Raw genomic sequence first — 25,743 nt, 5'->3', positions numbered from 1 at the left:
CAGCCTTTATTGCACGGCGCCGGCGGTGCTGGGTTCAGGGCAGGATGCAGAGGAGCGGGGGGCACTCCTCCTCCGTGTCCCCCTTGCACAGGTACTGCAACTCCAGCTGCCGCAGCGCCCCGGCGCGCTCCATGCCATCCGACAGCCTGCAGCAGGGGAAGGAGAAGTGGGCTGGGCGCAGCTCATCCCCCGAACCCTGCTCGGGCCCCCCAGGCTGGGGAAGCTACATTTGGCTGGTCCCAGGCCCCCTCCCCAGCCCCTGTGGCTGGGGGCCAGCCGGGGGTCCGGCGTGGGAAGCGCTGCCGGCAGCAGGATGTTTACCCTGCAGCTGGAGCGGCTCAGGAGGGACAGGGGCCCCGGCACCCGGCAGGACCGGGGCACGGTGAGGAGGGGGGGGCCGCTTACTTCTGCGCCCGCTGCCGCGCCTGCGTCTCGGCGTCGTCCTCCGCGTCGTACAGCATCGTGGTGCCACGCAGCAGCTTGCTCACCGTCCACCCGTGCTCCCTCTGCAAGAGCCGGGTGTCAGGGTCCGGCCCCACGCAGCCCCAGGACAGGGGGTGGCCGGCACTGCGCTCACCTGTAGCCAGTCCAGCAGCTCCCACACCGTCATCTCCTGCCCGTCCGCCCCCACGGCCCGCACCTCCAGCCGGTCCCAGTAGCTCCACTCCTTCCCCCGGTACTGCAAGGAGAGCGTGGGGCTGAGTACAGCGGGGCAGGGGCAGAGCCATCACCCCAGCACTGCTGCGGCCAGGGTTGGGCCCTGAGAGCCGCACAAAGCCCCATTGAAGAGCTGCCCAGCCCCACACAATCCCTCTTCTTGTGTCCGTGGCTCCCAGGGCTTTGTGACCCCGGCTCTGGCCTGAGGGAGCTGAGTGCAGGATGCGGCCCCCCGCTGTCTGGCACGGCCGCCCTGCCATCTGCCCCCACCGCAGGCAGCACCAGCCCTGGCCCTGTCCCCGTCCCCACGGCACGGTGCTGGCAGCGGGCTGCTGGCACCGAGCTGCTGCTCTCAGCTCCTGCTCCAGGCTGAAAGGGCTTAACCCCATCCGCACTGCGGCACCACGGACCAGGCTGCCCTCCCGTCCTGGCACCGTGCAAACCCCATCCCAGCACCGCAAATGCCACCCACGCCAAGGCCACCAGCCCTGGGTGTGCTCGGTACGGGTGGCACTGCCAGCCCCTGAGCCGTAGGCTGTGTGCTCCTGCCACAGCCGAGCAGGAGCCGTCACGCCGCGTGTCCTGGCTCTGGCACACGGAGGTGCCGGCGGTTGACATAGGGGTGTCGGGACTGGAGGGCTCAGAGCGGCATCCTCCACGCAGGGACGGTGCCAACTACGGCCAGGACACCCCGAGGCTGTGGCACGGGGCCGGGCACCCGCGGATAGCGGGGCGCAGGCGCGGTGAGGCCACAGCCCGGCTGGACAGCCCAAAGCCAAGCTGGAGACGGCGCGGAGGCGTTGGAGGCGCCTCCCTCCCCCTCTTCCTGCCCCCGGCCCTGGGCCCCCCGGGCCAATCTGGTTCCAATCGGCGCTTCCTGCCGCGCAGGAAGGGCTGCCTCGCACGCCATAAACCCCCAGACAAAGGGGCCTCTATCGCCCAGACGGTCCCAATCTGGGCCTGCCCCCGTCCCTGCCCCGCTTTCCCCCCTCCGGCAGCTGGGGGGGACCCCGGCCCCGCTCCCCCTGCAGCCCCGGGACCGGTGCCAGCTGCTCGCCGGCTGCCGCAGCTGCTTTTGGTGAGCCAGCTGCCAGCGGCTGCCGCAGCCACGGGGCTGGCCGGGGGGCTGCTGGGCACCCCAGGGGAGAGGGTCCTACCCAGTAGGTGGGGGGCTGCTCGGGCTCGACTCGGAGCAGGAGGCACTCGGACAGAAACAGGGTGCTGTTGCGGTAGCAGCTGAGGACCTGGCACCTCCACACCAGCTTGTAGACCTCCAGGCACACCAGGCCGGCCACGGCTGCCGTGGTGGTGACAATGGCGGGCACGATGCGCCCGGCGATGCGCTTGCTCTGAGGACAGGAGGGGGGTGTCACCGGGTGCCCCGCGGGGACGGGGACCCCCAGGGCACCCCCCTCACCGTCAGCCAGTCGGCGGGGGGGATGCCGTAGTTCTCCGCACGCAGGTTGGACGCGGCCATGATGAAGTCCATGTGGGCATCGTCATCCTGCGGGGAAGAGCATGGGGATGTCAGCATCCCCCAGGGCATCCCCCAGGACACGGCCGCCGCCTCCCCGAGCCCCGCGGCCACGGCACCTTCTCGAAGTGGATGGGCTCCATCACTCGTGCCCCCGTGCCTCCACCTAGCTCCTGCCTCCACCGTGCCAGGTCCTGGGCGAGGTCCTGGGTGAGCTCCATCGGCTGCCCAGGGTCTGGGGACACGGGGACACGTGGTCACGGGCCAAGAACCAGCACCAGCAGGCCTGCGGTTCCTGCCCCGTGTCCCCACGTTGCACCACAGCTCCCGGGGACAGCGGCGTGCAGCAGCCTTACCCGTAGCCTCCTCCACCGCGTCCGTGCCCTCCGTGGTGGGGATGCGGAGCCCGTCCTGGGGCACAAAGGGCGGCAGCACCGTGCTGCAGAGGATGTCCTGCGTGGCTGCGCGGTTGCTGCACGCTGGGAGCTTGTACGTTTGGGCCCAGAGCCGGGCAGCAGCCTCAATGTATGCCACGTGTGCGTCCTGCAGAACCACGAGCACGAGGGAGGGGGGATGGCCCCGGCAGCTCTGCCCCTTGCAGTGCTCCGGCACCCACCGCGTACCCCTCACCTCTCCCCAAAGCCCACCTCGTCCCCTGCACCCCCACGGCTCTCCCCTGCACTCACATTGCTGGGGTCGAACGTCAGCGGGTGGGGACAGCGCCTGTCCCCCGACCAGAATGGGACACCGGGGCTGCTTTCCTGGCACGGGGAAAGCAAAGTCAGGCCTGGAGACGCTTCTGGGGAGGGTGTCGGGGCAGGGGGCAGCCCCCGGGGGGTTATGCTCACGTGTGTGGGGGGGAAGGTGTGCAGCAGCTGGGCGATGGCATCGTGGTAGTGGCTCTGCCAGTGCCGCCGGGCCCAGCGCACGCAGTCCCCCCAGTCCCGCGGCCTCTCCTGCAGGCTCCTCCACACTCGCTCCGGCACCTTCAGGCCCTCCTGCTGTGCCGGCTCCTCCGGCAGCTCTCTGCAAAACCAGGCACTGCTGGCCTGCCTGCAGCGCTGCTGCGTGCGGGACGCAGCTGCCCGGCCCTGGTCCCCATCCCTGGCGGCTCCCAGGTCCGCACTCACTCCAGGAACTGGTTCACGCTCTCTGCAGGCAGCTGGAAGAGCCCCTCGAACTCATCGCGAGCCCACTGCGCAGAGGGGACAGGGGATGAGCAACGGGTGCCACATGGGGACCCGGCCCCGCAACGCGCTGCCAGCGCTATGGGACAGCGCCCAGTGGGGACAGCCGGTGGGGACGGGGCCCAGGCCAAGCTGGGCTCAGTGCTGGGACGTGAGGAAGGCGCTGGGGCTGCGTGGCAGCTCCCCGCAGGAAACAGCTGGGGCTGCATCCTGCCTGCAGGGCCGGAGAAACGGGAAGGGAAAACAAAAGGCCAGGAGCAGGGACCTGCGGCCTTACCTGCAGCGTGTGCTCGATGGCGTTGGGGTAGTACCGCAGGGTGCAGAGGGGGAAGGTCCCATCCGTGGAGGCCGTGGCCGACTGCAGCGGCTTGGTGAGGGGGGGCACCATGGGCAGCACTTCTCCCCGCGCCCCCTCTGTGCCCGAGTCCAGCAGCGGCGTGCGGGAGCGGATGCAGCGCGTCTCCAAGTAGGCGCCTGCAGGCAGCGAGGGCAGCGTGTGTGCCCCGGTGGTGTGGGGACACATGGGGGGGGCTCGGATCCTTCTGTCCCCCGGCACTCACGGGCCTCCAGCGTGTCCACGGCGCTGACGACGCCGTCCAGCTGCTGGAAGAAGTCGTCCCCGTAGAGCTGCTCGGTGTCGGGCCCCACCTGGTTCTGGTGAGCCGTCACCTTCACGGCGGGGTTCATGCGCCTCACGGCTGCAGCGGCCACCTCTGCTTTCGGCTTCTAGAAGGGCACAGAGCGGGGGGGCAGCTCCCAGGTCCCCGGGGAACACCCGGCCCTGGGCCACCCGTGGGACGAGCGGGAGCTCACCGACACGTCCGCCGCGCGGAAGAGGAACTGCCGGTGCAGGTTGGAGTCTGCCACCGTGTCCATGTCGGTGACGGTGATGTCCCCGCCCGGCCCCGCTGCCAGCCCCATCATGGCAAAGTTCTTGAGCAGCTCGCAGCCGATGGCACCGGCCCCCACCTGCTGGGGCAGCGCCGCTGCAGCTCCGCGCACCGCTCAGGTTCCCCGCCGGCCCCCCGGCCCCACACCCTGCTCACCACGAAGAACTTCTGGCGGCCCAGCTCCTCCTGGAAGTTGGCCCCAAACACGGCGATCTGACCGTCGTAGCGGGATCCCCTCTGTTGGGACGGGGGAGCCGTGTGAGCGGGGCTGACCGCAGCACTCCCGGCACCCGGCGGCCACGGGAACTCACGGGCTCGCAGTCCTCCTGTGTCAGTCCCGCAGCCCCCTCCATGGCCAGGCACTCCAAGGCGTCAAAGTAAAACCACTGGTCCAGGGGCAGGAGCTTCCTCGTGATGGCCTGGGGTGTGCAGGGCCTCGTCAGCTCCGTGTCCATCCAGTGGGGCTCCCCGTGCCCCACGCCGAGCACCCAGCCTCGCTCTGCAGCCGGCGGAGCGCGGTGTCCCCAGGCAGGCAGCAGGTGCCCTCTCGTGGCCACCGAGCACCACGGGACAGCCGTGCCGAGCCGTGCCGAGCCGTGCCGAGCCGTGCCACCGGCCTGCTGCATGGGGGACCCCACGGTGGGTCCCTGTCCCCAACTGCTCACCTTCAGAGCCTCCTGGGCAGCCAGGGCACCGATGAAGGACGCCACGGGGCACAGGTCCCCCGCGCTCACGCTGGCGAACGCCCGCACAACATCCTCGTCCAGGGGACCCAGCTGCACGCCCAGGCTCTGCGCCAGCTCCAGCACCCGCTCGGCGTCCGCCTGGGGGAAGAGGGATGAGGGCAGCCCTGAAGAGGGGCAGGAGGGTCAGAGGGGCTGGGAAGGGTCAGGACGGGGACTCACTGGGTCCCGGGGCTGGGGCAGGCGGCCCCGCTCCTCGCGGAAGGCGTGCAGGGCCCGGAAGGCAGCGTGCAGGCTGCGGCTGCGCTGCAGCTCCGCGGAGCTCCTCACTGGGATCTTGGGCATCGCCAGCGCCTGGCGCAGGGACTTCTGCTAGCACCATGCAGGGATCGTGGGGTCAGGAGCTTTTTGGGGGCACGGAACCACTTGTGGGTTCCCTGCCACCTGGAGGGCAGCACGGAGGGGCGGGGGGGACACGTACATACGAGTGCTTCTGGTTCAATCGCACCTGCAAGACCTGCCCCCCGCAGCGGTAGGGTGAGAAGGCGCTCGTGTCACCGATCTCCAGTCTGTAGGTATCTGGGATGGAGAGGAGGGGATGGGCAGCACGGTCACCACCGGGGACCCGCTGCAGCCCCTCGAGGTGGGCAGGCACTCACCCAGCACACGCACGGAGCAGGGCTCGCAGCCGTTCAGCTCCGTCATGCCCTCCAGGCCAGAAAATGTCACCAGGTCGCCGTCACTGAAACGGTGGCCGCGTCCCTCCTCTGCCCTCGCACACGTCACGATCCCCGGGTTGTCCTGAGCAGGGGGAGAGGTGAGCACGGGGAACCCGATGGAGGTAACACCGAGCCACTGAACTGTCCCAGGGAAAGCTGTGAAGCTGCAGGGGCACCGTGCTGGGGAGCGGGGGGTGGCACGGAGCCTCCTACCTGGGAGATGTGCTGCACGGTGGCATAGAGCGGGTCCCCTTCTGCAGGGTCATCAACAACAAAATGCTCCCCGAAGTCGCAGAAGAGCTGCCTGGGCAGGGACAGGGGGTGGCTTTGTTAAGCAGGAGCCTCGAGGAGCTCCAAGAGTGCTGCTGGGTCCTGCCCCGCCAGCAGGACAGGGACTCAGAGGGGACAGGAGGTGCCCGGGGCAGCAACGCTTCGGACATGGGAAATCCCTGCCAGACATGGGGACAAAGCCCACGCTGCAAGCATGGTGGAGCATCACAGGGTCCTCCCTGCGGCACAACATCCCGGGGGGACACAGCCCCCAGCCGCCGCGCCCTGCCCCTCCGGGTGGCCGCCACACGGTGCCGAGGTCCCCCCGCCAGCCACTGCCCCCTGCCCTTACCCGGCCAGCCCCTTGGCGTCAGCCACGATGAAGCAGATGCCCTTGGCGTGGCAGATGTCCCCGACGCGGAGCTGCTCCTCCAGCGGCGACTCGGTCAGCACGACCACCTGCACCAGGGCGGTCAGCAGGCGCCAGCACCCCAGGGCATCCCCTGGCCGGGGCGTTGGGCTCACCTGGAAGGCGTCGAGGAAATCCTCCGACAGCTCCTCGGTGCTGACCGTCACCTCCACGTCGGGGTTCAGCTCGGCCAGCCGCCGCCGTGATGCCTGGACGTGGTTCTGGCCCACATCGCTCTCCTGCAGGAGGAACTGCGGGGCGGGCGGCAGCGGGCACCCCCGCAGGTTTGGGGTGCTGCCCATGCTGCTGGGGGCTCTCTGCCCACAACAGGTCCCTCCCCCCTCCTGCACCCCTTACTGGGACCCCGGACCTGCAGCTGGGAGAGGGATCCCCCGGTGGTACCAACACCATTCCCGTGACCCCCCATCCATTACTGGGATCTCCTCCACTGCCTGTACCCACACCCAGTGCTATTAACAGATCCCATTACCATGACCTTCAGCAATACCTGCACCAGTCACCTACCCACTCACCCTGCCCTATGCCCCTTAGGAGACACCGCCCAAACCCGTGCATGGGGCCCAGCCCGTGCTCATTACGGGGACCCCTGCCCATGTCTGTACCCATCCCTAGGGCCCACACCCGCGCCTGCACCCATTACCAGGACCCTCACTCGTGCCCAGACTCATTACTGGGACCCCTGCTGACACCCGTAGGCATTGCTGGGACACCCCCCCGTACCCATACCCATTACCAGGACACCAACCCATGCCCATACCCCATATCAGGACCCCCACCTGCACCCCTACCCACACCTACAGCCTTTTCCGGGCTCCCCGCACCCCCCTTCCCGTGCCCCCCCGTGCCCTCCCCGTGCCCCTCGGTACCTGCTGTGCGCATCCTGCGCTGCCAGCCCCCCGGGGGTCCCTCAGCACGACCCTCCCGGTCCCCGCCAGCACCAGCGCCGCCGCCACCTGCGCTCCGGCCCCGCGCAGCCCCGACACCAGCACGGCCGCCGCTCGCAGCCGGTCCCCGCTGCTGCCGCCCAGCACGTACCTGGGGAAGGGGAGGGGAGCGGGGGACACCGCTCAGCACGGCGGGGGGGGCACGGAAACGGGTCCCGGGGCCGGCTGCCCCCCGTTTTCCCCCGCTGCCCCCCCGGCACCCACTGCTGCCGCGAGTAGCGCGCCCCCGCCATGCGCCCGGCTCCGGCACCGCCCCGTCCCGGCAGCGCAGGGGGAGGAGGAGGAGGAGGAGGAGGAGGAGGAGGAGGAAGGAGGAGGAGGAGGAGGCCGGGATGATGGCGGCGGGCGGCTGGGAGGCGCCGTGGAAGGCACTGGGAGCGCTGGGCCGGGAGCTGGCGGCCGAGTGGGCGGCGCAGGACGTGCGGGCAGCGCTGTGCCAGCTGCTGCTGCTCTGGCTCGGGCTCAGCCTGCTGGGGGTCCGCCTGGCCTGGAGGGCCTACGGAGGGGCCGTGGCCGCTCTCTGCTACCGCCCGGCCGCCCGCCGGCCCCCCGGTACCGGCACCGCCACCGCCACCGGCAGCGGCAGCGCCCGGCCCCGCGCCCACTCCCTGTCCCCCGCCGGCCGCAACGGCGCCGCTGAGCGGCACTGCCCGCCCCGGTGAGTGCGAGACCCCCCCGCTGCGCCCCCAGCACTGCGTGTCCCGTGCATGCCCCCCCCGTCCCCTCCCATGTTCCAGACCAGTGTGGCCGCCGGGCATCCCAGTATAGCCCAGTGCATGGCTCCCATGACCTCATGGCGCCAGACCAGTGGACCGTCCGTGTGTTCCCCTGTGCTGTGCCCCCATCCCAGTATACTCCAGTGCATGGCTCCCACTGCCCCCAGACCAGTGAACCCCTCGTGTGTCCCCCTGGGCTATGCCCCCATCCCAGTATACCCCAATGCATGGCCCTCCTGTCCCCAGGCCAGTGGACCCCCCTGTGTGTCCCCTGGGCTGTGCCCCTATCCTAGTGCGTGGCTCCCATGTCCCCAGACAAGTGAACCTCCCCTGTGTCCCCCTAGGCTATACCCCCATCCCAGTACATCCCAGTACGTGCCCCCCCATCCCCAGACCAGTGAACCCCTTGTGTGTCCCCCTGGGCTACGTTCCCATCCCAGTACATGGCCCCCATGTCCCCAGACCAGTGAACCCCTGGTGTATACCCTGGGCTGTGCCCCCATCCCAGTATACCCCAGTGCATGGCCCCCATGTCCTCATGGCCCCAGACCAGTGGACGTTCTGTGCGTCTCCCTGGGCTATGCCCCATCCCAGTGCATGGCCACTGTGTCCCCAGACCAGTGAATCCCCCTGTGTGTCCTCTGGGCTATACCCCCATCCCAGTACATCCCAGTATGTGCCCCCCCATCCCCAGACCAGTGAACCCCCGTGTGTGTCCCCAAGGCCATGCCCGCTCCCAGCCCCCCCTGAGCGTCCCCCAGCCCAGTATGACCCTGTATGTGCCCCCTCCAGCCCCCCGTGTCCCAGCAGGTGCCCCCCCTGCTCACGCTGCCCCTCTCCGCAGGGAGGGCCCGCCAGCTGAGCCGGGGAAGACGCACCGCGAGTGAGCAGCGCCCGCCGTGCCCGAGGCCGCCCGCACCATTAAAGCACTGTGCCCCCGTCCCGCTGCCCCTGCTTTGGGATTCACCACGAGACGAGGCCAGCGTTGTGAGGCAGCGGGGTTTAATGGGGCCGGGCCTCACTTGGCCACGTAGTAGTGGGTGGGCACAAAGGGCATCTTGGTGACCAGCGCCGGGTGCTGCTTCTTCCTCACCTCGACGGCGAGCGCGGTGCCCGGGCGGCTGTGCGCGGCCTCCACGTACCCCATGGCGATGTTCTTGCCCAGGGAGGGCGAGGGGCACCCGCTGGTCACCGTGCCTGGGGACACGGGAAGGTGAGCGGGGGCTGCCAGTCCCAGACACCCCCCAGCGCCGCCCCCACGTACCCACAGGCCTGCCCTCAGGGTCCAGGATGACTGCGTGTGGCCGGACAGGGGGCCCCACCGAGGTCAGCCCCACACGCCTGCGCTTCGGCTTCTCCTTGGCTTGTGCCATGATGATGGCCGCACCGGGGAAGTCCATGGCCGCACGCCGGCGCTTGCCTGCGGGACGGAGAGGGGCGAAGGCTGGCGTGGGGGCTTCCCCACGCTTTGCAGTGCCCGGCGATGCCTGTGGGGCGGTTGGGTTGGAGGAGGCGGTGGTGAACGCGGCCTGGACCTACCCAAGGTCCACATCAGCCCGGCCTCAGCTGGCGTGGTGGTCTCATCGATGTCGTTCCCGTACAGGCAGAGCCCGGCCTCCAGGCGCAGGCTGTCCCTGGCCGCCAGCCCCGCCGGCCACACCTCGGGGACACCCAGCAGCCGCTCGGCCAGCTCCACCGCCTGCCCCGCGGGCACCGAGATCTGCACAGGACAGGGACGGGGACAGCAGGGGCAGGGTCAGCGGGGCACGGCGTCCCACCGGGACCAGCCTCCTCGGGGTGCCCCGGCTACCTCCACGCCGTCCTCGCCTGTGTAGCCACAGCGTGTGACCCGGCAGCCCGGCACGCCAAAGACGGTCGTGGTGATGCTGGTCATGAAGGACAGCTTGGCCAGGTCGTCCGACAGCCCTGCCTGCAGCACCTGCGCCATGGAGGGGCCTGGGGGGACAGGTGGCTTTGAGGAGGGGACAGCACCTGGGCGAGGTGGGACACGGGGAGGGGAGCCAGGCGGAGAAGGCAGGGCCGTCTAAGAGCCCCACAGGATGGTGGGTCCCAGGGTGAGACCCCCCTGCGGCGATGCCTGGTGCCAGCCCTCCTGGGGGCCCTGCTACCTTGCAGAGCCAGCAGCGCATTGTCTGAGACCTCCAGGTGCACGTCACTGCCGGCAGCCCGCAGCTCCGCCGCTCTGCCCTGCAACGGTGACAGCGGGCTGGTGGCACGGGGCCGGCCTGCAGCCAGCCCCACGCGTGGCCACCTGAACCACGGGGAGGGTGCTCCCCCTGTACCTTCATGATGGCCAAGTCCTTGTCGGCACAGCCCGCGTTGGACACCACGTAGAGGTGCTCCTCCGCCGTGTTGGTGACAATGAGGTCGTCCACGATGCCACCCCGCTCGTTGGTGAGCAGCGTCAGCGTGCCCTGCGGGACGGCACCCTAGGGAGCGCGGGCAGGGCGCCTGGCCCCACGCCAGGCGGCACCATGGGGGCCCTCTGCCCCTGCCGGGCCGGGTGCCAGGTGCCCCTCGCCCCCACGTCCCCCCCCGGGCACATGGTGCTCCTGACCCCGTACCTGGCCCGGCTTCAGCTCGGCGATGTCCCCCACCACCAGGCTCTCCAGGAACTTGACGCGGTCCCGGCCGTACACCCGCGTCTGGGGGGGTGCCGGGGGGTGAGACAGGGCACGAGGGGCGGCAGAAGGACCCCTCCCGGCTGTCTCCCCCCCCCCTCCCGCTACCTGCAGCATGTGGGACACGTCGAAGAGGGAGCAGTGGCTGCGGGTGTGCAGGTGGGACTCGAGGTGCCCGCGGCCGTACTGCACGGGCAGGCTCCAGCCGGCGAACGGCACCATCCTGCCCCCCCGGGACCGGTGCAGGGCGTCCAGCGGCGTCCGCTTCAGCCCCCCCGGCTCGGCCCGGCCCGGCTCGGCCCCGACCCCGGCCCCGCTCAGCGCCGCAAAGCCCGGGCGGCCCCGGCACAGCGCGGCGCGGCCCCCGACCCGCAGCATCCTCCGGTCCCGGTTGGGCCCGACCCGACCCGGCTCGGCCCAGCACGGCTCTGCCCGCCCCGCCGGGGCTCCTGGGACATGCGGCCCGCCCCCAGCACCGCCCCCAGACCCAGAGACGAGGCACAGCGGCAGCGCCACAGCAGCGTTTATCCGGGGCTCTCCCCCCCCACCCCTCCCCGCGGCCGCGGAGCGAAGGGCGAGGAAGGCGGAGGGGCGAAACCCCCGGGGGGGGCTCTCGGGCACGGCAGGGTCCACGCCGGGTCCCGTCGAGGCTCAGGTGTAGGAGAGGAGGTTGACATCGTAGCAGCCGTCCACCTGCGGGGAGAGAGCTGCCGTGGGTGCCCGCGGTCCCCCCGTTAGGAGCGGGGCGCTGGGGGCACTCACGTCGAAGCGGCCGATGCGGGCGGCCGCCTGGCGAGCCCGGATCACCTCCGTCAGCACCCACATTTGCTGCACCTCCGTCGACACCTTCTCCGGGTCGGGGAGCTCCTGCGGAGAAGCAGGAGCGATGCTGTGGGGCACCATCGCCCGGCACCGGTTTGCCAAGGCGGGGAGAGGGGGCCCCAGTGTAGGAAAGCAGCAGCTGGGAACAAGGTGACCCCGAGCCTGGCACGGCGCGAGCGTGACCTGTCCCCCCTGGCAGGCATCCAGAGCAAGGACGTAATCTGGCTCATTAGCTAATAATTAAAGACATAATCGCACAGTCCAGAGTTTCAGCCTTTGGGACTCACAAGCTCGGCCACGGGGTTTGGAGCAGCTCCTGGGGCCCAGCGGTGCCAACCCCAGCGCCTGGAGGGGGCACACAGCGGGGACAAACCGAGGGACCCAGCCCCTCCTTGGGGGCAAATCCAGCACCCGTCACAGCAGGTCACTGCCGGGCACGTGCCCCTGCTCTCCTGGGACTTTGCTCGCTCAGGGCCACCCCCGGGGGTGTTGCCTCCCCGATGCCGTCACGGCTGGGCAGTGCCACGCTCCCCCTGCCACCGCTGGGGACCCACGGGGCTCCTCCTGTCCCCCAGCGCCCCACCAAGTGATGCTGTGTGCCTGCCAGTCCCAGCGGGATGCTCTCATCCCTGGGTGGATTTAATGTCTTCTCCGATCACGTGTCCTGGTGGTGTTTTTTTTTTTTCTTTTCCTTCTGAACTCTGCGAGCTGCTCCCAGCACCAGGCTCGCTGGGCACTTTGGAGCACCCAAACGGCTCCTGGCTGGGCCCTGGAGCTGGCGATGGGCTGGGACAGAGCTGGCAGCCTCTCGGTGGAATTGGGATCTCGGTGCCAGGATTTGGGATCTCCTCCTGGGATGGGAGTATCATCCACCCCGTCCTGAGCTCTGAGCATCCCTGTGCTGCTGTGTGCTGAAGCACCGCCTGTCTCGGTGCTCTGCCACCCTGGTGCAGCCCGCCCAGAGGCGCACACAGCCCCTGGCTGCTGAGCCCCCCACAGGCAGCCCGGTCCTCTGGGCTTGGGAGTTACGGACCAATTCAAGTCAGAACACCAAAATTTCAGCCAAATTCACAGCTCAAGCAGGCTGCTCCGGGTAGGAGGCTGTCAGGGCTGGGTTGGCTATGGCTGGCAGCCCCGCATCAGTTCCCAGCCCCTGCTCGGGTGCTGAGTGCCTCGAAGATGAAGGGCTTGGCCGATGTCATGGGTGGCAAAACCCCACAGCATGCATTTGCCTCCTGCCCCTGCATGCCTTGGGGTGGAGCAGCCTCGGGGGGGCTTTGCCCTCCGGCAGCCCCCTGCCCACCCCAGGTGCCTGCTCCCCGGCGGGCGCTTGCTGCCGCGCTGACACCACTCACCCTGTGCGGGCTGGCCGGCTGCTCCGGAGGGGTCAGCTGGGAGAGCCAGGAGGGGAAATCCTGCTGGGGGCTCTGCGACAGATCCAAAGGGTCACACCGCGGTGCTCCCCACCCACCCCTCACGCCACGCTTTGCCCCCTCCCCAGTGTTTACGGGTGTACGTAAAGGGGCACGGCCCCTGCACGCCGCCCACCCCAGGGCACGGTCCCCAGGCATCCCGTGGGACCCCCATGTGCCGGGGGGGGGGGTCACCTTCTGTGCCGGGGGGAACACCTGCAGCTCCTCGATGCTGAAGTGCAGCCAGGCCGGGGAGGGCTGCCGCAGGATGAAGCGCAGCGCCGTCACCTGCTCCATGTCGCACAGCATCTGCGGGGACAGGGGGCCGTCAGGGGCTGGGGAGGGGACACAGGGGGGCCGGGGAGGGGGGTCCGGGGAGCGGGACCTGGTGTCGGCGGAGCGAGAAGTAATCCTGGGAGCCCTCCTCGGTGTGCGGGCTGGGCATCAGGCGGTGGTCGCGGAGGCAGGTGACCCACCTGCGGGGCCCGGGGGGGCCGGCCCGCTGCACCCGCAGGCTGAGGAAGGCGGTGTAGAAGTTCTTGAAGACGATCTCCTGCACCTGCGGGGAGCGCCGCGCGTCACGGCACCGGGCACGGGCACCGCGCACCGGGCACCGCCACCCTCCCCGCCCGGCCCCGCACTCACATCGGCGGCGCCGCCCCGGGGGAAGCGCAGGTCGATGACGGCCACCCCGGGCCGAGCCGCCTCGGCCCCCCCGGGCAGCTGCAGCGCGGCGGCGGCGCGGGCGGCGCAGGGGAGCGGGGCGCGGCCCGGCCCCGCCGCTCCCGACATGGCGGCGCCCAGCACGGGGCGCGCGGCCGCCAGGGGGAGACACCGAGCCGGGCGCGCTCCCGCCGCGCCCTTCACGCCGCCCCCCCCACACCCCCCCGCGGTGGCGCGCACGGGCTGCGATATGGAGGAGGGGGGGCAGCGGGAGCGCGCCCCGGCCGCCTCCTTCCGTCCCCCCGCGGTGTGTCGGGGTCCCCCCGCTGCGCCCCCCGGGAGCGCACCCGGCTCCTCGCCCCGCCTCGGGGCTCCAGCGGTGGGGAAAATGGTAAAAAAGCTGTATTTGTGCCCAAACGGAGCCCGCCGGGAGGGCAGGAGGCAGCCCCCAGGACAGAGGCCAGGAGGACGGAGGCCGCGGGCGAACGAAGAAGCTGAGCCCGTACAAAGTGCTGTCAGCGTTACCGATTTTTAATTATATTTATAGATATTTTTTAATAAAACGATTCGAGGCTGTATCAAAAATTTAGTAAAAAAATTAGATTTGAGAGTTCACTGATTGTTTGACTATTCACTATCCTTTTTTTTTTTTTTCCTTTTTTTTTTTTTTTTTTAATCTCCTCGTTAAACTTTTCCAGGAGCCGCGGGGCTCTGCCCACGGCCGCGTGGCCGGGCAGCCAGGGCGGCCACCCCAGGGTCACCCTGCAGGAGAGGAGTCCCGGTGGAGAGATGGCAGTGTGCTACGGAAACCCCCCACTGTCCCCAAAACGCCCCACGGGGAGCTTTTTTTCCTTACAAAAGCCCCCTCAGCCCCGGCACCCACCCTCACACGGGCTCCTTGCCGGAGCCCCCCGTAGGCAGCAGCCCCGTGCCTACGGCACCCCGGCTGCTCTGACCCAACTGGTGGCTGTTTCGTGATGCGTGAGAAAAACAGGATTTCTTTGATTAAAAAATAAAGTAAAAACAACAAAACGAAAACAAAAACCAACAAAACAAACCAAGAAACCGATCTCCCCCTAGCGACAGGGCTGGCTGGCCTCTAGGCCCACCCTCTCCCTAGGCCTGGAACACCCCCGGAGCTTATTTGTAGCATAGCGCTTCCCCCCCAGCCCCCAAAACTATATAGATAGGAGTTTAGGTAAACAGTAGATTAACTGTAAAAACTTAAAACGTCAACTTCAGAAAGTCCCTTGAATTTAATTATTTTTAGGCTACCTTTCATGTTACGTCCTGTAGCTAGACACACGTGAATAGAAAAAACAGTACAGTTAGTGTTAAAGGCAAACAGCGGAGACCCAGAGTGCCACCCCAGTGCTGCCTGCTCGCCCCCCCCTCCCTGCCCTCTGCGCCGGCCCCGGCCGCATCCGGAACCCGGCGCCAGAAAGACGGATTTTGAGCCGAGAATTTCTCTAGGAATAAAATAAAACCAAAGCTTGTTAGGCAAAAATAAAACAAGTGTCCCCCAGGTTCCACGAGCACTCTGGTGTGGCGGGCGCAGCCGGAGGGGGCCTGCTCGGGAGCGGGCTGGGATTTGGGCTTCCCGGCTGGCGAGGGGGCTGCCGGCCCACAGACAGCACCGGTGTGGGACCGGAGGCCCCTTCTCCCCCGATGGTGTCCGGTTCGTTAAGGGGGGACGTAGGGCGGCGGGGAGCGGTAGGGGGTCATGTTCTTCGGGCGGGAGCCCTTCCCCTCCATGGGCGCGGTGAAGGGGGGGGGCGGCTGGTAGGGCGGCGCGTTGGGGTCCTCGTCCCGCAGCGGCGTGTACTCCCCGATGGTGTCCTGGTTGAGCGGCGTGGTCTCCGGCATGCTCTGGTTCGGGTACTCCGGGGGGGGCAGCGGGGCTTTCTCCTCCTGGAGGATGAGGGGCATGCTGGATGACGGCGGAGGCTTGGAGTCGTCCAGCTCATCGGCGAAGATGATGGGCACGCCCTTCTTGATGAAGGTGGCCTGGTCTTCGATGGTGAGCTTGCCTTTCCTCTTCTTGCGGTAGCAGATCATGGCGATGATGCCGGCCACCAGGAGGATGGCGGCCACCACCACGGCGGGGATGACGGTGTGCAGGTACACGTCATCCTCGCTGCTCTTCTCAGGGTCTTTGCCGGCCGCCAGCGTTGGCGTTGCCTCCGAGATCACCCGCCCGTCCTTCGTCACGGGGATAAACTGGATGTGCCTGCAGCTGCCGGAGCCGACCACCGACACGTTCAGAGGCTTGAACTCGGGCTGTAAGATGTTGGAGAAAGCCAGGCTTGGCCCCCCCGAGTCATCTGCAATCTTTTTGCTCAAAGTCCGGATCTGCTCCCGGGGGCAGGGCTCGACAGGCAGCGTGTTGTTCGTCCATTCCACCACAATGGAGCCTTTGGCAATGTCCTGCACCGTGATGGTGCTGCTGTTCCTGTCGCCGAACGCCAGAGCCAGCTTCTTCACCAGCATGATCTTCTTATTGATGTCATTCACCACCGCGTTGTGGTCTCCTTCCAACCTGGCCTTGAACTTCACTGGAGACTTGTCCCCATGCGGGCGTTTATGGACGTGGATTTCAAAGGCATCCACGGCAAAGAGCCCGCCTTTGTCTGTGGCATACATGAAATACTCGTGCTTCCCGATGTGGTTGTGGTCTGGCATGCCGTACATGAGCTGGCTTGTGCTGTTGAACTGGACCCACGAATTCTCCTCTAACATTTGCTGCTCCTTCAGCTTCAAGGTCAGCTGCAGCTTGTCAGTGGTGGTGTCTTCCTTATCGTAAAAGGTATCTGAGGGTATTTTAACCTCGAAGTAAGTGCCCTCCCACGCGTCAACCCTGTCGATGTGGTTTGTCAGCTTGGGCGGCTCGTTTGGCTCCCAGGGCCGGGGGATCCCGCTAGCTGTGGTGCGCACGCGGCTCGGCGGGGAGGCGGTGGTCAGCTTGGAGATCGGGGATCTGGTGGTGCTGGGAGGCTTTGTCGGACGGGGCGTTTTGGGCCTTCGAGTAGGCCTCCGCGTCGTCACCGTGGAGGAATCGGTCGTGGATGGCGTGGCGGGCTTCAGCGTGGAGACTCTGGGCTTCTTGGTGGTGGTCGTGGGCGGCGTGATCACCGCGGTGGGCTCTACGTACCCAGGCATCGTGGGGCGAATCGGCACGGAGGCCGTACCGGTGCCTTCTATCACCCTGGTGGGCTGGATTGGTCCAAGCGTGGGTGTCTGGACGATGGGGCCCCTTGTTCTGATGGTGACCGTGGGCTTCCTCGGCAGCGGGATGGGCTCCCTGACGGGGGGTGCCGTCGTCTCCGTGGGGGGCGCTATGGCAGGCGACGTCGGGGTGGGGACGATCCTCGTCGGGGGCTCTTGCGCGGCGGTGGTGGGCGGCCCGACGGCGGTCAGAGGCGTGGGGGTGGCGTTGATCTGCCGACGCATCCTCTTGGGGAGGTGAGGTTTCTTGTTGGCGATGTGCCAGCCAACGACGGGGTAGCCGAGGCGGGCAGACATCGTTCCTTCCTTAGCCGGAGCCTCCACCTTGCTGATGTTGGGCACGCTGTTTTGGCTCAGAGAGCATCCCAGCTTCCACGAGAGTAAGGCCCCGTTTTCCACCACCTTCTTCGCATTTCCCGGTCCAGCCATGAAGGCTGACATGTCAAAGAGTTTGTTATTTACAACAGGAACCAACTTCATGTTGTGAAGCTCCACCTCCGAGAAGCTTCTCATTCTGTTTAGAAGTTCGATCCTCTGCTTTGGTGTCATTTTTGTTAAGTCGGCATCCAAAATGACGGTCAGGACGGTCACCGGCTCTTCTGCGCCACACACAAAGGGCGCTGCCTCGCCCGTGTCTTGGACCGCCACTCGCACCGACTGAGGCTCGTTGTGGTCTTCTTGGTGGACCTCAACGGAGAACACGTTTGTGGTCTGCGGCACGTAGCTCCCGTTGGGGAAGGGCTGCAGCGTGGCCACCGAGATGTAGTGGACGCCCTTATCCGTGTCGAGGGGCAGCCCTTCCAGGGAGCTGCTCTCTGCATTCCAGTGCAACCAAGAGGGCAAGGACTCCTTCCCAGCTTCGGAGATCTACCAAAGAAAGACAAAAAGAAGGTGTTTTTAGAAGTATGGCATTAGGGCAGGTGCTACCAGCAATAGCATTTAATCAAAAGGATCAAGGAAAAAAAATCTGAAGGCTAATAATTGGCGAAGGAACCACCTGTCCGGAACAGGGCAGCCCAAGGCATCTCCTCAGCGTGGTGACAAGGGCTGGCTCTGTGGGGTGTGCCAGTCCCAAAGGACTTAAGGAGCCCCAGGAGCTCATAAAGTCCCACAAAGGTCTCTTGCCAGACTCCTGACCTGCTTTGCCTACGTGGGTTAGGCCCCGGTTCTGCCACAAGTGCCACCAGCACGGCCGAGAGCACGCCAGGAACAGCCACCTGCACGCTGTGCTCTGTGCTGAGCTGCAGGTCCCTGCTGTGGGGTGCCTGGGGACACACGGGCACAGAGCGATGTCCCCCACTGCTGGCTGCGACACCGGGGTCTCTCTTCCCACCCCTGTATGCAAGAGCTCCAGGGAAAGGCTCGCAGAGCCGCACCATGTCCAGCTCCCTTCGCTGGCTCTTTTTGTGCTTTTCACCTACAAAGAACAAAGCCTCTACTTCAAAAGGGCGAGGAGAGGAAGAAGAGGAGGCTAACTGCGAGGGTAACACAGGGCCTGAAAGTCCACTGGGGATGGCAGCATGAGAAAGCTTTTGTGCAAGAGCAGCGGAGGGTTTCAGCCACGGCTGCAAGGGCACCACCCTTCTTCCTCTCATCTGCAAAGAATCAGCCTCGCTTTCTGCCAGCCCAGACAAGCTGGAGAGCACATCACGAGACACACGCTCGGTACACTTTATAGAGCAGAGTTTAAAGCTGTGAGCACATCTTTTCGTTAACTCCTAACAAGCGGTGTCAGAGAGCAGGGACTTCGGATTCCCGCTGGCACCAGCCGCAAAAAGCCAGCCCCCCCCAAGCCCGGGCTCTGGGACGTGAACATCCCTCCACTCGGCTTTGCCGTTTACCCGCTCGCCTGGCAGAAAGCAGCGGTTTTTGGCAGCGCTGCCGGCCCCCTCCTCCCCAGCACAGCAAGAACAGAAGCTGCTTTTACCCTGGGGTGGCCCGGAGGAAAGCCAGCCTCCACCTGAGCTGGGCACGCGGTGCTGGGCCCCCTCTGGCAGGAACAAGGTGTCCTTTCTGCCGCATCTCACGCTCCAGAAGAGGACTCGGCCACGGCCCGGTGCTGCCCTGCCAGACGAGGAGGCCTTGTGCCCATGCCCGTGCCCCTCCTCACAGCTTGCACCATTCCCTGGCACCCCCAGGAACCCAACGAAAATGAAGCTGCAGGCAGGTTAACACCCAGTACCCGGCTCCCCTAGGAAACAAAACCAGGCCAGGCAATCACCTGCCAGGACAGCTTGTTCTAGCAGGGACGCGATGGCTGCAAAACATTTAGAAAACCACTTAAACCTGATTTAAAAACAGCTGAGCCAGCTTTTCAACCTGAGAGGACGTGCAGACTGCTTCTCAAGGCTCTGCAAAATTAGAAAAAAATCAGCTTTACATGGGTTACGCACAGGAAAGCCGTGAAGATGCCTGTGGCTCCCCAGGGAGATCTTTAGGAAGGCCACAAGTGACAGCCCAGCGCCAGGCCGTGCCTGAGCCCAGCTGTTAGGGTGCTGTGCTGTGCTTGCGGCACTGCGAAACTAGAGCTGAGCCCTGGACTCTGTTCTAGCAACGTTTCCTCCAGATATTGCTTCAAACGGTGTTTGTTAAGGCTGCTCAGAGTTAATGATTTGGGATCTCTAGTTTTCATGTAAGAAGTTTCCCAGTGTTTCGTGCACACGGTAAATACCAGCCCTAAGCCCTGCCGCTTCTCACAAGGGCTCTGGTTTCAAAATAACTCGTCTGTTGCTCAAGAAAAAAGACTGTCTTTGTTTTCCTATTATTTGAGATAATTGCAAATGAATGCTTATCGGCTACAGATTACACAAGCCCAGCAGTGTATGGAGGACCATTAAAAAATTAGCCATGTTCGCAACTTTAAGTACATGCAGTGGTCTGGCTGGCTTTGAAGCCCCAGCTCACAGAGTCCCCTCAGACACACAGGGCCTGTTATTTTTAGGCTGGCCGGGAGCAGTCAGGCAGCTCGTACAGGAAGATAGCTCAATTTGATTTGGTTTTGAAACTTAGATCTCAAAGCCCTGTAGCTTGCAAGACAAAGACAAGAAAATGAAGTGAGCAAAGCTGTTGCCTCCAAGGGCATTCAGGCGCAAAAAAATACAGCATTCTTGCCTACAAAAGTTCCCTCTAATCCTCCAAGTATTCAGTCCTCCTCCTCCTTCCATTGAATCCTGCAAAAAGGAGGCAGCAAGTCCTTTGCCAGGAGCAGGCACGGGGCTCACAAGCACAGCAGCACAGCCCTGCTGCCCTTCCCAGCCCATCCTGCCAGACCCCTGCCAGCAGGGGCAGCCGAGGACTCCGCATTTGTGCTTCCTGAGCGCCTTCCATCCAGTCAGTCCTGAAAAAATCCTGACTGCTTTGGGGCAGGAGTGGGTGTGGATGCTCCTGCAGCTCCTCCAGATCTTCCGCTGCCTCTTCTCCCTGCGCCCGGCTGCTGCTGCGACGCAGACCCAGCTGCTGGTGATTTCATGTGGAGTATCACCACCGATGCTAACTCCCCTTCTTCTGGGTTGCTCCTTCGGCATTACCTGGACGCACACGGCCAGGAAGGAGAAAAACCAAAAGAGAGCCCTCTGCGTGTGAGCTGAACTGTGCTCAGGGCGGCTGACCCAGGCAGTGCTCGGGCTTCTGCAAGCAATTAACCAGCAGGCAGGGGAAAGAAAACGGAAAGGAGACGATTCAAATGCAAATATAGCTGCGAAGAAAGAGTCAAATTTAAGCTGTTTGCCTAAGGCCAGGCTTCATCTCAGCCCACTGCTAGGGGCAGCTTTGTCAGCAGGAGCAACAGGCAGCCTGAGCCCCACAGCTTTCCTGAAATGCAGCACTGCAAGCTGGGCATCGCGTGGGGCTCGCCTGGCAAAAAGCAGCGGTGCCAGGCAGGTGGGCTCCTCTTGAAGCCTTCAGCTCCTGAACATCACTGGGGGATTGGAGCTGCTGCCTCCAAAAACAACAAACCTTTTGGCTGGGAAAGCTATGAGACAGCAAGGTGGTGGCGGAGGATATACTCCGGGTCCTGGCCTTTTGGAGCTCGAGCCTCAGTCCCTAGGGACCCAGAAGGCAGAGCTGTGCTAACCTGTGTGTGCCTGTGACAACCTGACCGCCACGCTGTGCTGCCGCTCACCCGGCTTTCCCAGCACGGGGCAGGCAAAGACCCTGCATGGGAAGCTGCTCCCTCCTTCCCTCCCTCCCTTTGTGGATGTGTGTTGGGCCGTGCTTTGCTCCACCAGCTCCTTCCCATGGGCAAAATGGCCTCGCGCTGGGGCAGCTACGCCCAGCTCGTGCCATTCTCGCATCCTCCCACCCCGACGGCTTCTCTTCCAGCTGCGCCTCCGCGCTGGCTGAAAGGGCACTATTCAGAGGCCCACTCTGCCTGGGCGAGGGAACACAACAGCTGTTTCACCGGGAGGTCACGACAAAACATTGAGTGTCCCAAGAAATGCCCCTTTCATCGGCTCGCGCGGCCGGCTTGGAAGGGTTTGTTTGGCCTCATTGTCAGAGCCGGCAGGCGCAGCTGCCCACGCCCCGCTTCCTCGGCCGGGCAGGGGGCGAGTGGGGCAGGAAAAGCCTCAAACGGCCCAAAAAGAAAAAGTTGAGTCGGTCTCTCCTTTCTGCACGGCTTTTTGTGAGCGAAAGGCCAAAGGGAAGCGAAAATACCACACGGCGGGGATGCCAAGCACCGGGGGTTTAGCGCTGCGGCCGCACAGCCCTGCAATTTCTTCCTGCGGTCAGCAGATTACTGGAAATCTGGCATTCAGGACAGCGGCGAGGAAAGGCGAGCCCGATCCAGCGATCTCAGGTCAGCCCGTTCACAGGACTCCACCGTCTCATTTCAGTCTCCCCGGATGCTCAGGGCAGCAGCCCGTAAGAGCAGGACAAAACAAGGAACTTCCCGGCCCGGCTGAAAAGCTAGTTTATAATTAGATTGAGTCACTTTTTCCACTCCTTCAAATTCAGAGCTCGTTACTAAGCGTGCGCTGAAAATGCCAAATTCCCCGACTTTGTTTTGCTGCAGGAAAAAGATAAGCAGCCCCCTCAGCCCCCCAACAGAGATCTTATCAGCTCATCTTATCTCCCCGATTGCAGCACCGTGGCAGAGCAAAGCCTTGCCCAAGAAGCCCTTTGCCTGGACCTGTTCCAGGCGCTGCCATTTCTCCCAGCACACTCCCTGTAAATAGCTGCTGTTGCTGTGCCTTTTAGTTGGGCAAAGTCTAAGAAAACCGAGGACCCTGGGAGCGAGATGAAGCCCAACCAGCTCAGCGCACGGAGCCTTTTAGGATGCCCAGCTTGGCCACACAGCCCCTCGGGACCGTTCGCTTATCCCCCACTCTTGGAGAAATACCAGTGCTAAAATTCACATGCAGTTAAAAATCTTTGAAATAAGGAACGCTGCAGGAGAAAAAAAAAACAAAACAAAACAAAACAGTATTTTGTGCTTCTCCTCCATAAAACTCAGCGTGCCCTGGTATTTCAAGGCTGGCTTCTGACGCCTGGCCCCTTGCCCAGGTCGCCGCCTCGGAGCAGGGGCTGGCATCGCGCACAGCACCCACAGCACAGCTCAGCGTTAGGGCGCCTGCAACTCGAGCTCCACGGATCCTGTCCAGAAAAGAACCACCCTCAGAAAGCCAGGCTCCTGTCTGGAGAGCAAGGCTCCTTTTTGAGCAGGCGATGCTCTCGCTGCCCCCAGAACCCACGGCACGGCTGCACCACGAGCAGCTGCTCCCTGATTTACTCCCGCTGCTCTCACCTCTTGGCCACCAGCTGCCTTTGCAAGGAGCGGCAGCTTGTGGGGAGCCCCACTAAGTGTTTTTTCACTCGTCTTCCCAACAAAGCCCTGGGGAGGTCGTGCACATCACAGCCCAGAACTAGGGAGCCAGGACCAGGAAAACTCAGCAGTGCTCACCTGGAAACTTCTCCTTAGCATCAGCCAAGGAGCAGATCTGCTACTTGGGACCTGTCCCAGGCCTGAATCATCACCCTTCCTCGTCACCAGCCAGGTGAGGAGTATTAGGGAGTATTTAGAGGAATATTAGGGAGTATTTAGGGTGGGCAGGTGCTAACGGGATGCAACAGCTTCCTTTCCTTCCATTCTGCCTTGGTGCCTTGGAGCCACTCAAGCAAGGCGTTTCACAAAGGTGACATGTACCTGTGGGCCACGACACCCCTGGACTGCCAGGAGAGGGCCAGGCGGCATCTATACTTCCCCAGCGGAAGGTGCAGCACGCTGCTCACACAGCGAGTGTGCTCCCTATTGGGTCTGCTTACCGCTGTTAGGGATGCACAGGGGATAAGGAGTCACCAAAATGTCGTATTTTAGGTGCACGCCTTGGGGCTGCACTTCACAGGGAGATCTGGGTGCCCTGCCTGGTGTTTCTGGGGAGGCACACGGAGCCCAGATGTCAGAAATGCTGCCTCTGGCTCACAGCTCGGCATCAGAAAGCCTCTCCCAGACGTGGCGATGTCCGATGCTTTCGACAACAGTTCCCACTCCAGCCAGATCAACTCCTGGAAGCCGGGGTGGAGGCGGTCATCACACGAATGCCCTCCTTGGTATGGCTTTTCTTTGGTGGGCCAAGCCCAGTGTCGGTGTTCCTGCTCTGGGTGGGAATCATCATCCTGGGGGCAACGGGAGCAGCGGGATGTGCTTGCTCAAAGAGCCAGTCCCCAACTCTGCAAAGGTGCTGCTCGCCTCGCCTTGACTCTGTACCGTCACTGAGTGATGGTAGGCTTAGATTTTCATGCAGGAAAAATGGGACAAAAAGTGGAGTGCCAGACCTCAGAGAGACCAGGATCGGCAATGCCAAGTCAAAAACTGCCTCCCCTGCCTACTGCACTCTTCTGGGATATCTCACGAACTGGAAGCGGAAAAAAACCTACAGACTTGGGTGCTTCAGCTGATCATGAGATTGAGCTGAAGTAAGGCAGACGTGGAAAAGCACACAATTATAGGACAGGTTATTTACAGCAAAGAAAAGGAAGTTTTGATGCCTTTACACAAGGCTCTGGTAAAATTGCACCTGGGGTATTTTGTGCAGCACCGGTCACGCAACCACAAGAAAAATAAACTCAAGCTGGAAGAGGTGCAGAAGACAGCTAGACAGCTGCAAGGATGAGGAGAGGAAAAAAAAAAAAGCTTATTTTATGGGGAAAGACTAAAGAGATTGGCTTGTTTAACCTAATAAAATCAAGACGGGAATATGCCTGTCACTTATAAATACATAAGGGAAGTAAATATTATGAAGGTGGAGAGAGATTTGAGCTAAAGGGCAGCTCGTCTAAATATTTCTAGCCATCTCTAAATTTAGGCTCAGAAGCTGCATTTTTAATCAGAACAACCAAATTCTGGAACAGCCTTCAAATGGAAGCAAGAGGAACAGGAAATCCGGCTGGGTTTAGGCCCGGGTGCGATGAACCCTGCAGCAAGGGCACGCAGCTGAGCACGCCTGCCCCGACGGCTGCGGGGTGCAGCAGGTCAGGCCCTGCAGAGCCTTCGTGGGGATGGGATGTGGGGATCCAGGATGCTTCCTGACACCGGGCAGCAGCCTCGCTGCAGGGCACAGCCGAAATCAGGAGCTGGAAGACCCAGGGGGCTGCAGGCAGCACCCCTCACACCCAGGCACTGGTGGTTTCTCCTCTCCAGCCCCACAAAGCCGTGCTGGCAGCTGGCTCTGAAATTCAGTAACTCCCAAACTAGTTAGCAGGCTGGGGGTGGCAGGGAAGCACACGGCTGCTCCCAGGAGCACGTACCTGATTGCACAGAGCCCACACATCTGTGCAGGAGCGCGCCCTGCGAGGCACTCCTCCCAGGCACTCCTCCGCAGCGCTGCGAATGCCTGGCATTGTTTCCATCCCACAACCAAGTTTGCAGAGAAAACTATTTTGTCTACGGGACGGGTCGGCTGGAATCTGCTAACGAGCAGGGAGAGGATCTGAGAAGCAGCTCCAAGGCACTCCCCACCATGGTATGGAGCGATAATCAGTGGGGATGACTGAGAAACGAAGCAATCACACCTTCCATGGGAGCTCCTGGAAGTTTGGGGACACCGACTGTCAGTTTTTTTCTTTGTGTATCTCATTTAAAGTTTCTTAGAAATGTAAGGAGACCGAGTATTGGCAAGCACACCTCCCTTAGATCCAGACGCGTTATCTTTTCACCGGTCTGGCTGAAAAATACAAGGCAGCCTGCGAAAGAGAGCCGAGCAGCTTGCCCTGAAGCTTGATGGTAAAACAAAAAAGGCACCCCATGCTCCGGAATTGCCTACGCAGCTCTCAGTAGCCAGGAGTCAAATCCCCAAGGGAAAGGTCGGCGATGCTTGGCAGCCAACGCAGCTTTCGCTGCAAGGGAGAGACCTTCCAGATGCACCAGCTAGACGAGGCCAGCACCGCTGCCCTAGAGCCTGCCTCACTTCTAAAATCAATTTCAAGGCGGGCAGATGCGACGTGCATTCAGGCAAGCCCATGTACAAGCGTGGAAATCGCTCCCAGCCTTTGCTGAACTGCACCCAGCCAGCAACTGCTCCTCCGGCCCTGCTTGGGCACAGCCCGTGCTGCTCCTCAAGCACCTGTTGCTGTTAGCAAACGCCTCGACAGCGCAGTGCTGGAAGCATTGTGTGAAGCTGTGGGGTTGACGTAACGTACCACGGAGTTCTCCTGCAGCTGCTGGAACTATCAGAGACAACTGCTGTGCCAGGAAAAGGAGGCAGAGGAAGCTGTGGTGTTTAAGCAAGCACTGAAAATGTCTTCTTGCTGTCAAAGTAGCCATTAGACAACACCGAAACAAGCCACGGATACTAAACTCCAAACCAAAGGTCTCATTTCTGGAGCACGTTACCTTGACAGCTCCCTCAGAAGTCTGGGGGGATTCACAGCTAAGGATAAAGCTCCCTTGGTCCTGGCAGCGGGCGTAGGGCCCAGGGGCAGAGCAGCCCTGAGCCCCTCTCTTGCTCCTAAAGATTCACGTTGCAGACTCTGCTCCCTCCAGAGCAGCTGCCTGGCACGCAGCGTGCCACCAAA

General features: G+C 63.8%; 5 protein-coding genes across 10 annotated transcripts in view; 1 reads left to right on the top strand and 4 right to left on the bottom strand.

Moving 5' to 3' along the window:
• Window positions 1–2: 2 nt before the first annotated feature.
• On the bottom strand, window positions 3–7,565 carry UBA7 (ubiquitin like modifier activating enzyme 7). 2 transcript variants are annotated; one of them, XM_082767994.1, is made up of 24 exons: window positions 7,459–7,565; window positions 7,177–7,345; window positions 6,406–6,540; window positions 6,233–6,339; window positions 5,824–5,914; window positions 5,551–5,692; window positions 5,373–5,470; window positions 5,114–5,260; window positions 4,874–5,032; window positions 4,520–4,627; window positions 4,365–4,445; window positions 4,132–4,287; window positions 3,879–4,044; window positions 3,596–3,792; window positions 3,262–3,326; window positions 2,980–3,157; window positions 2,818–2,892; window positions 2,488–2,674; window positions 2,251–2,366; window positions 2,075–2,161; window positions 1,815–2,006; window positions 578–679; window positions 406–506; window positions 3–146 (listed from the first exon to the last, which is right to left on the bottom strand). In XM_082767994.1, exons 1-24 carry the CDS (start codon window positions 7,485–7,487, stop codon window positions 35–37), a joined length of 3,000 nt encoding a protein of 999 aa, XP_082624120.1. In that variant the 5' UTR covers window positions 7,488–7,565; the 3' UTR covers window positions 3–34. The 2 variants fall into 2 exon arrangements, with proteins under 2 accessions (XP_082624120.1, XP_082624121.1); XM_082767995.1 differs by having other exon boundaries at window positions 5,114–5,263; window positions 7,459–7,542.
• On the top strand, window positions 7,552–8,911 carry TCTA (T cell leukemia translocation altered). The gene is made up of 2 exons (XM_082767998.1): window positions 7,552–7,912; window positions 8,815–8,911. The coding sequence occupies exons 1-2, from the start codon at window positions 7,587–7,589 to the stop codon at window positions 8,855–8,857; spliced, it is 369 nt and encodes a 122-aa protein (XP_082624124.1). The 5' UTR covers window positions 7,552–7,586; the 3' UTR covers window positions 8,858–8,911.
• Window positions 8,852–11,008, bottom strand: AMT (aminomethyltransferase). Its single transcript, XM_082767996.1, has 8 exons — window positions 10,721–11,008; window positions 10,556–10,636; window positions 10,274–10,405; window positions 10,100–10,178; window positions 9,781–9,926; window positions 9,510–9,690; window positions 9,235–9,390; window positions 8,852–9,167 (listed from the first exon to the last, which is right to left on the bottom strand). The coding sequence occupies exons 1-8, from the start codon at window positions 10,988–10,990 to the stop codon at window positions 8,989–8,991; spliced, it is 1,224 nt and encodes a 407-aa protein (XP_082624122.1). The 5' UTR covers window positions 10,991–11,008; the 3' UTR covers window positions 8,852–8,988.
• A 109-nt stretch (window positions 11,009–11,117) lies between these two features.
• NICN1 (nicolin 1, tubulin polyglutamylase complex subunit) lies at window positions 11,118–13,655 on the bottom strand. Its single transcript, XM_082767997.1, has 6 exons — window positions 13,492–13,655; window positions 13,232–13,405; window positions 13,042–13,155; window positions 12,790–12,861; window positions 11,375–11,479; window positions 11,118–11,305 (listed from the first exon to the last, which is right to left on the bottom strand). Exons 1-6 carry the CDS (start codon window positions 13,636–13,638, stop codon window positions 11,264–11,266), a joined length of 654 nt encoding a protein of 217 aa, XP_082624123.1. The 5' UTR covers window positions 13,639–13,655; the 3' UTR covers window positions 11,118–11,263.
• Window positions 13,656–14,022: 367 nt separating this feature from the next.
• The window catches only part of DAG1 (dystroglycan 1), a 39,091-nt gene continuing 27,370 nt past the window's right edge, over window positions 14,023–25,743 (bottom strand). For all 5 annotated transcript variants that reach the window (XM_082767932.1, XM_082767933.1, XM_082767934.1 and 2 more), the window contains one exon: window positions 14,023–17,601. In XM_082767932.1, the coding sequence (XP_082624058.1) occupies window positions 15,193–17,601 (2,409 nt within the window). In that variant the 3' untranslated portion in view covers window positions 14,023–15,192. The remainder of the gene's footprint in view (window positions 17,602–25,743) is intronic.

The sequence above is a fragment of the Aythya marila genome (assembly GCF_965140915.1).
Source record: "Aythya marila genome assembly, chromosome: 10".
NCBI lineage: Eukaryota > Metazoa > Chordata > Aves > Anseriformes > Anatidae > Aythya > Aythya marila.
This window is presented reverse-complemented; position numbering and strand designations above follow the sequence as displayed.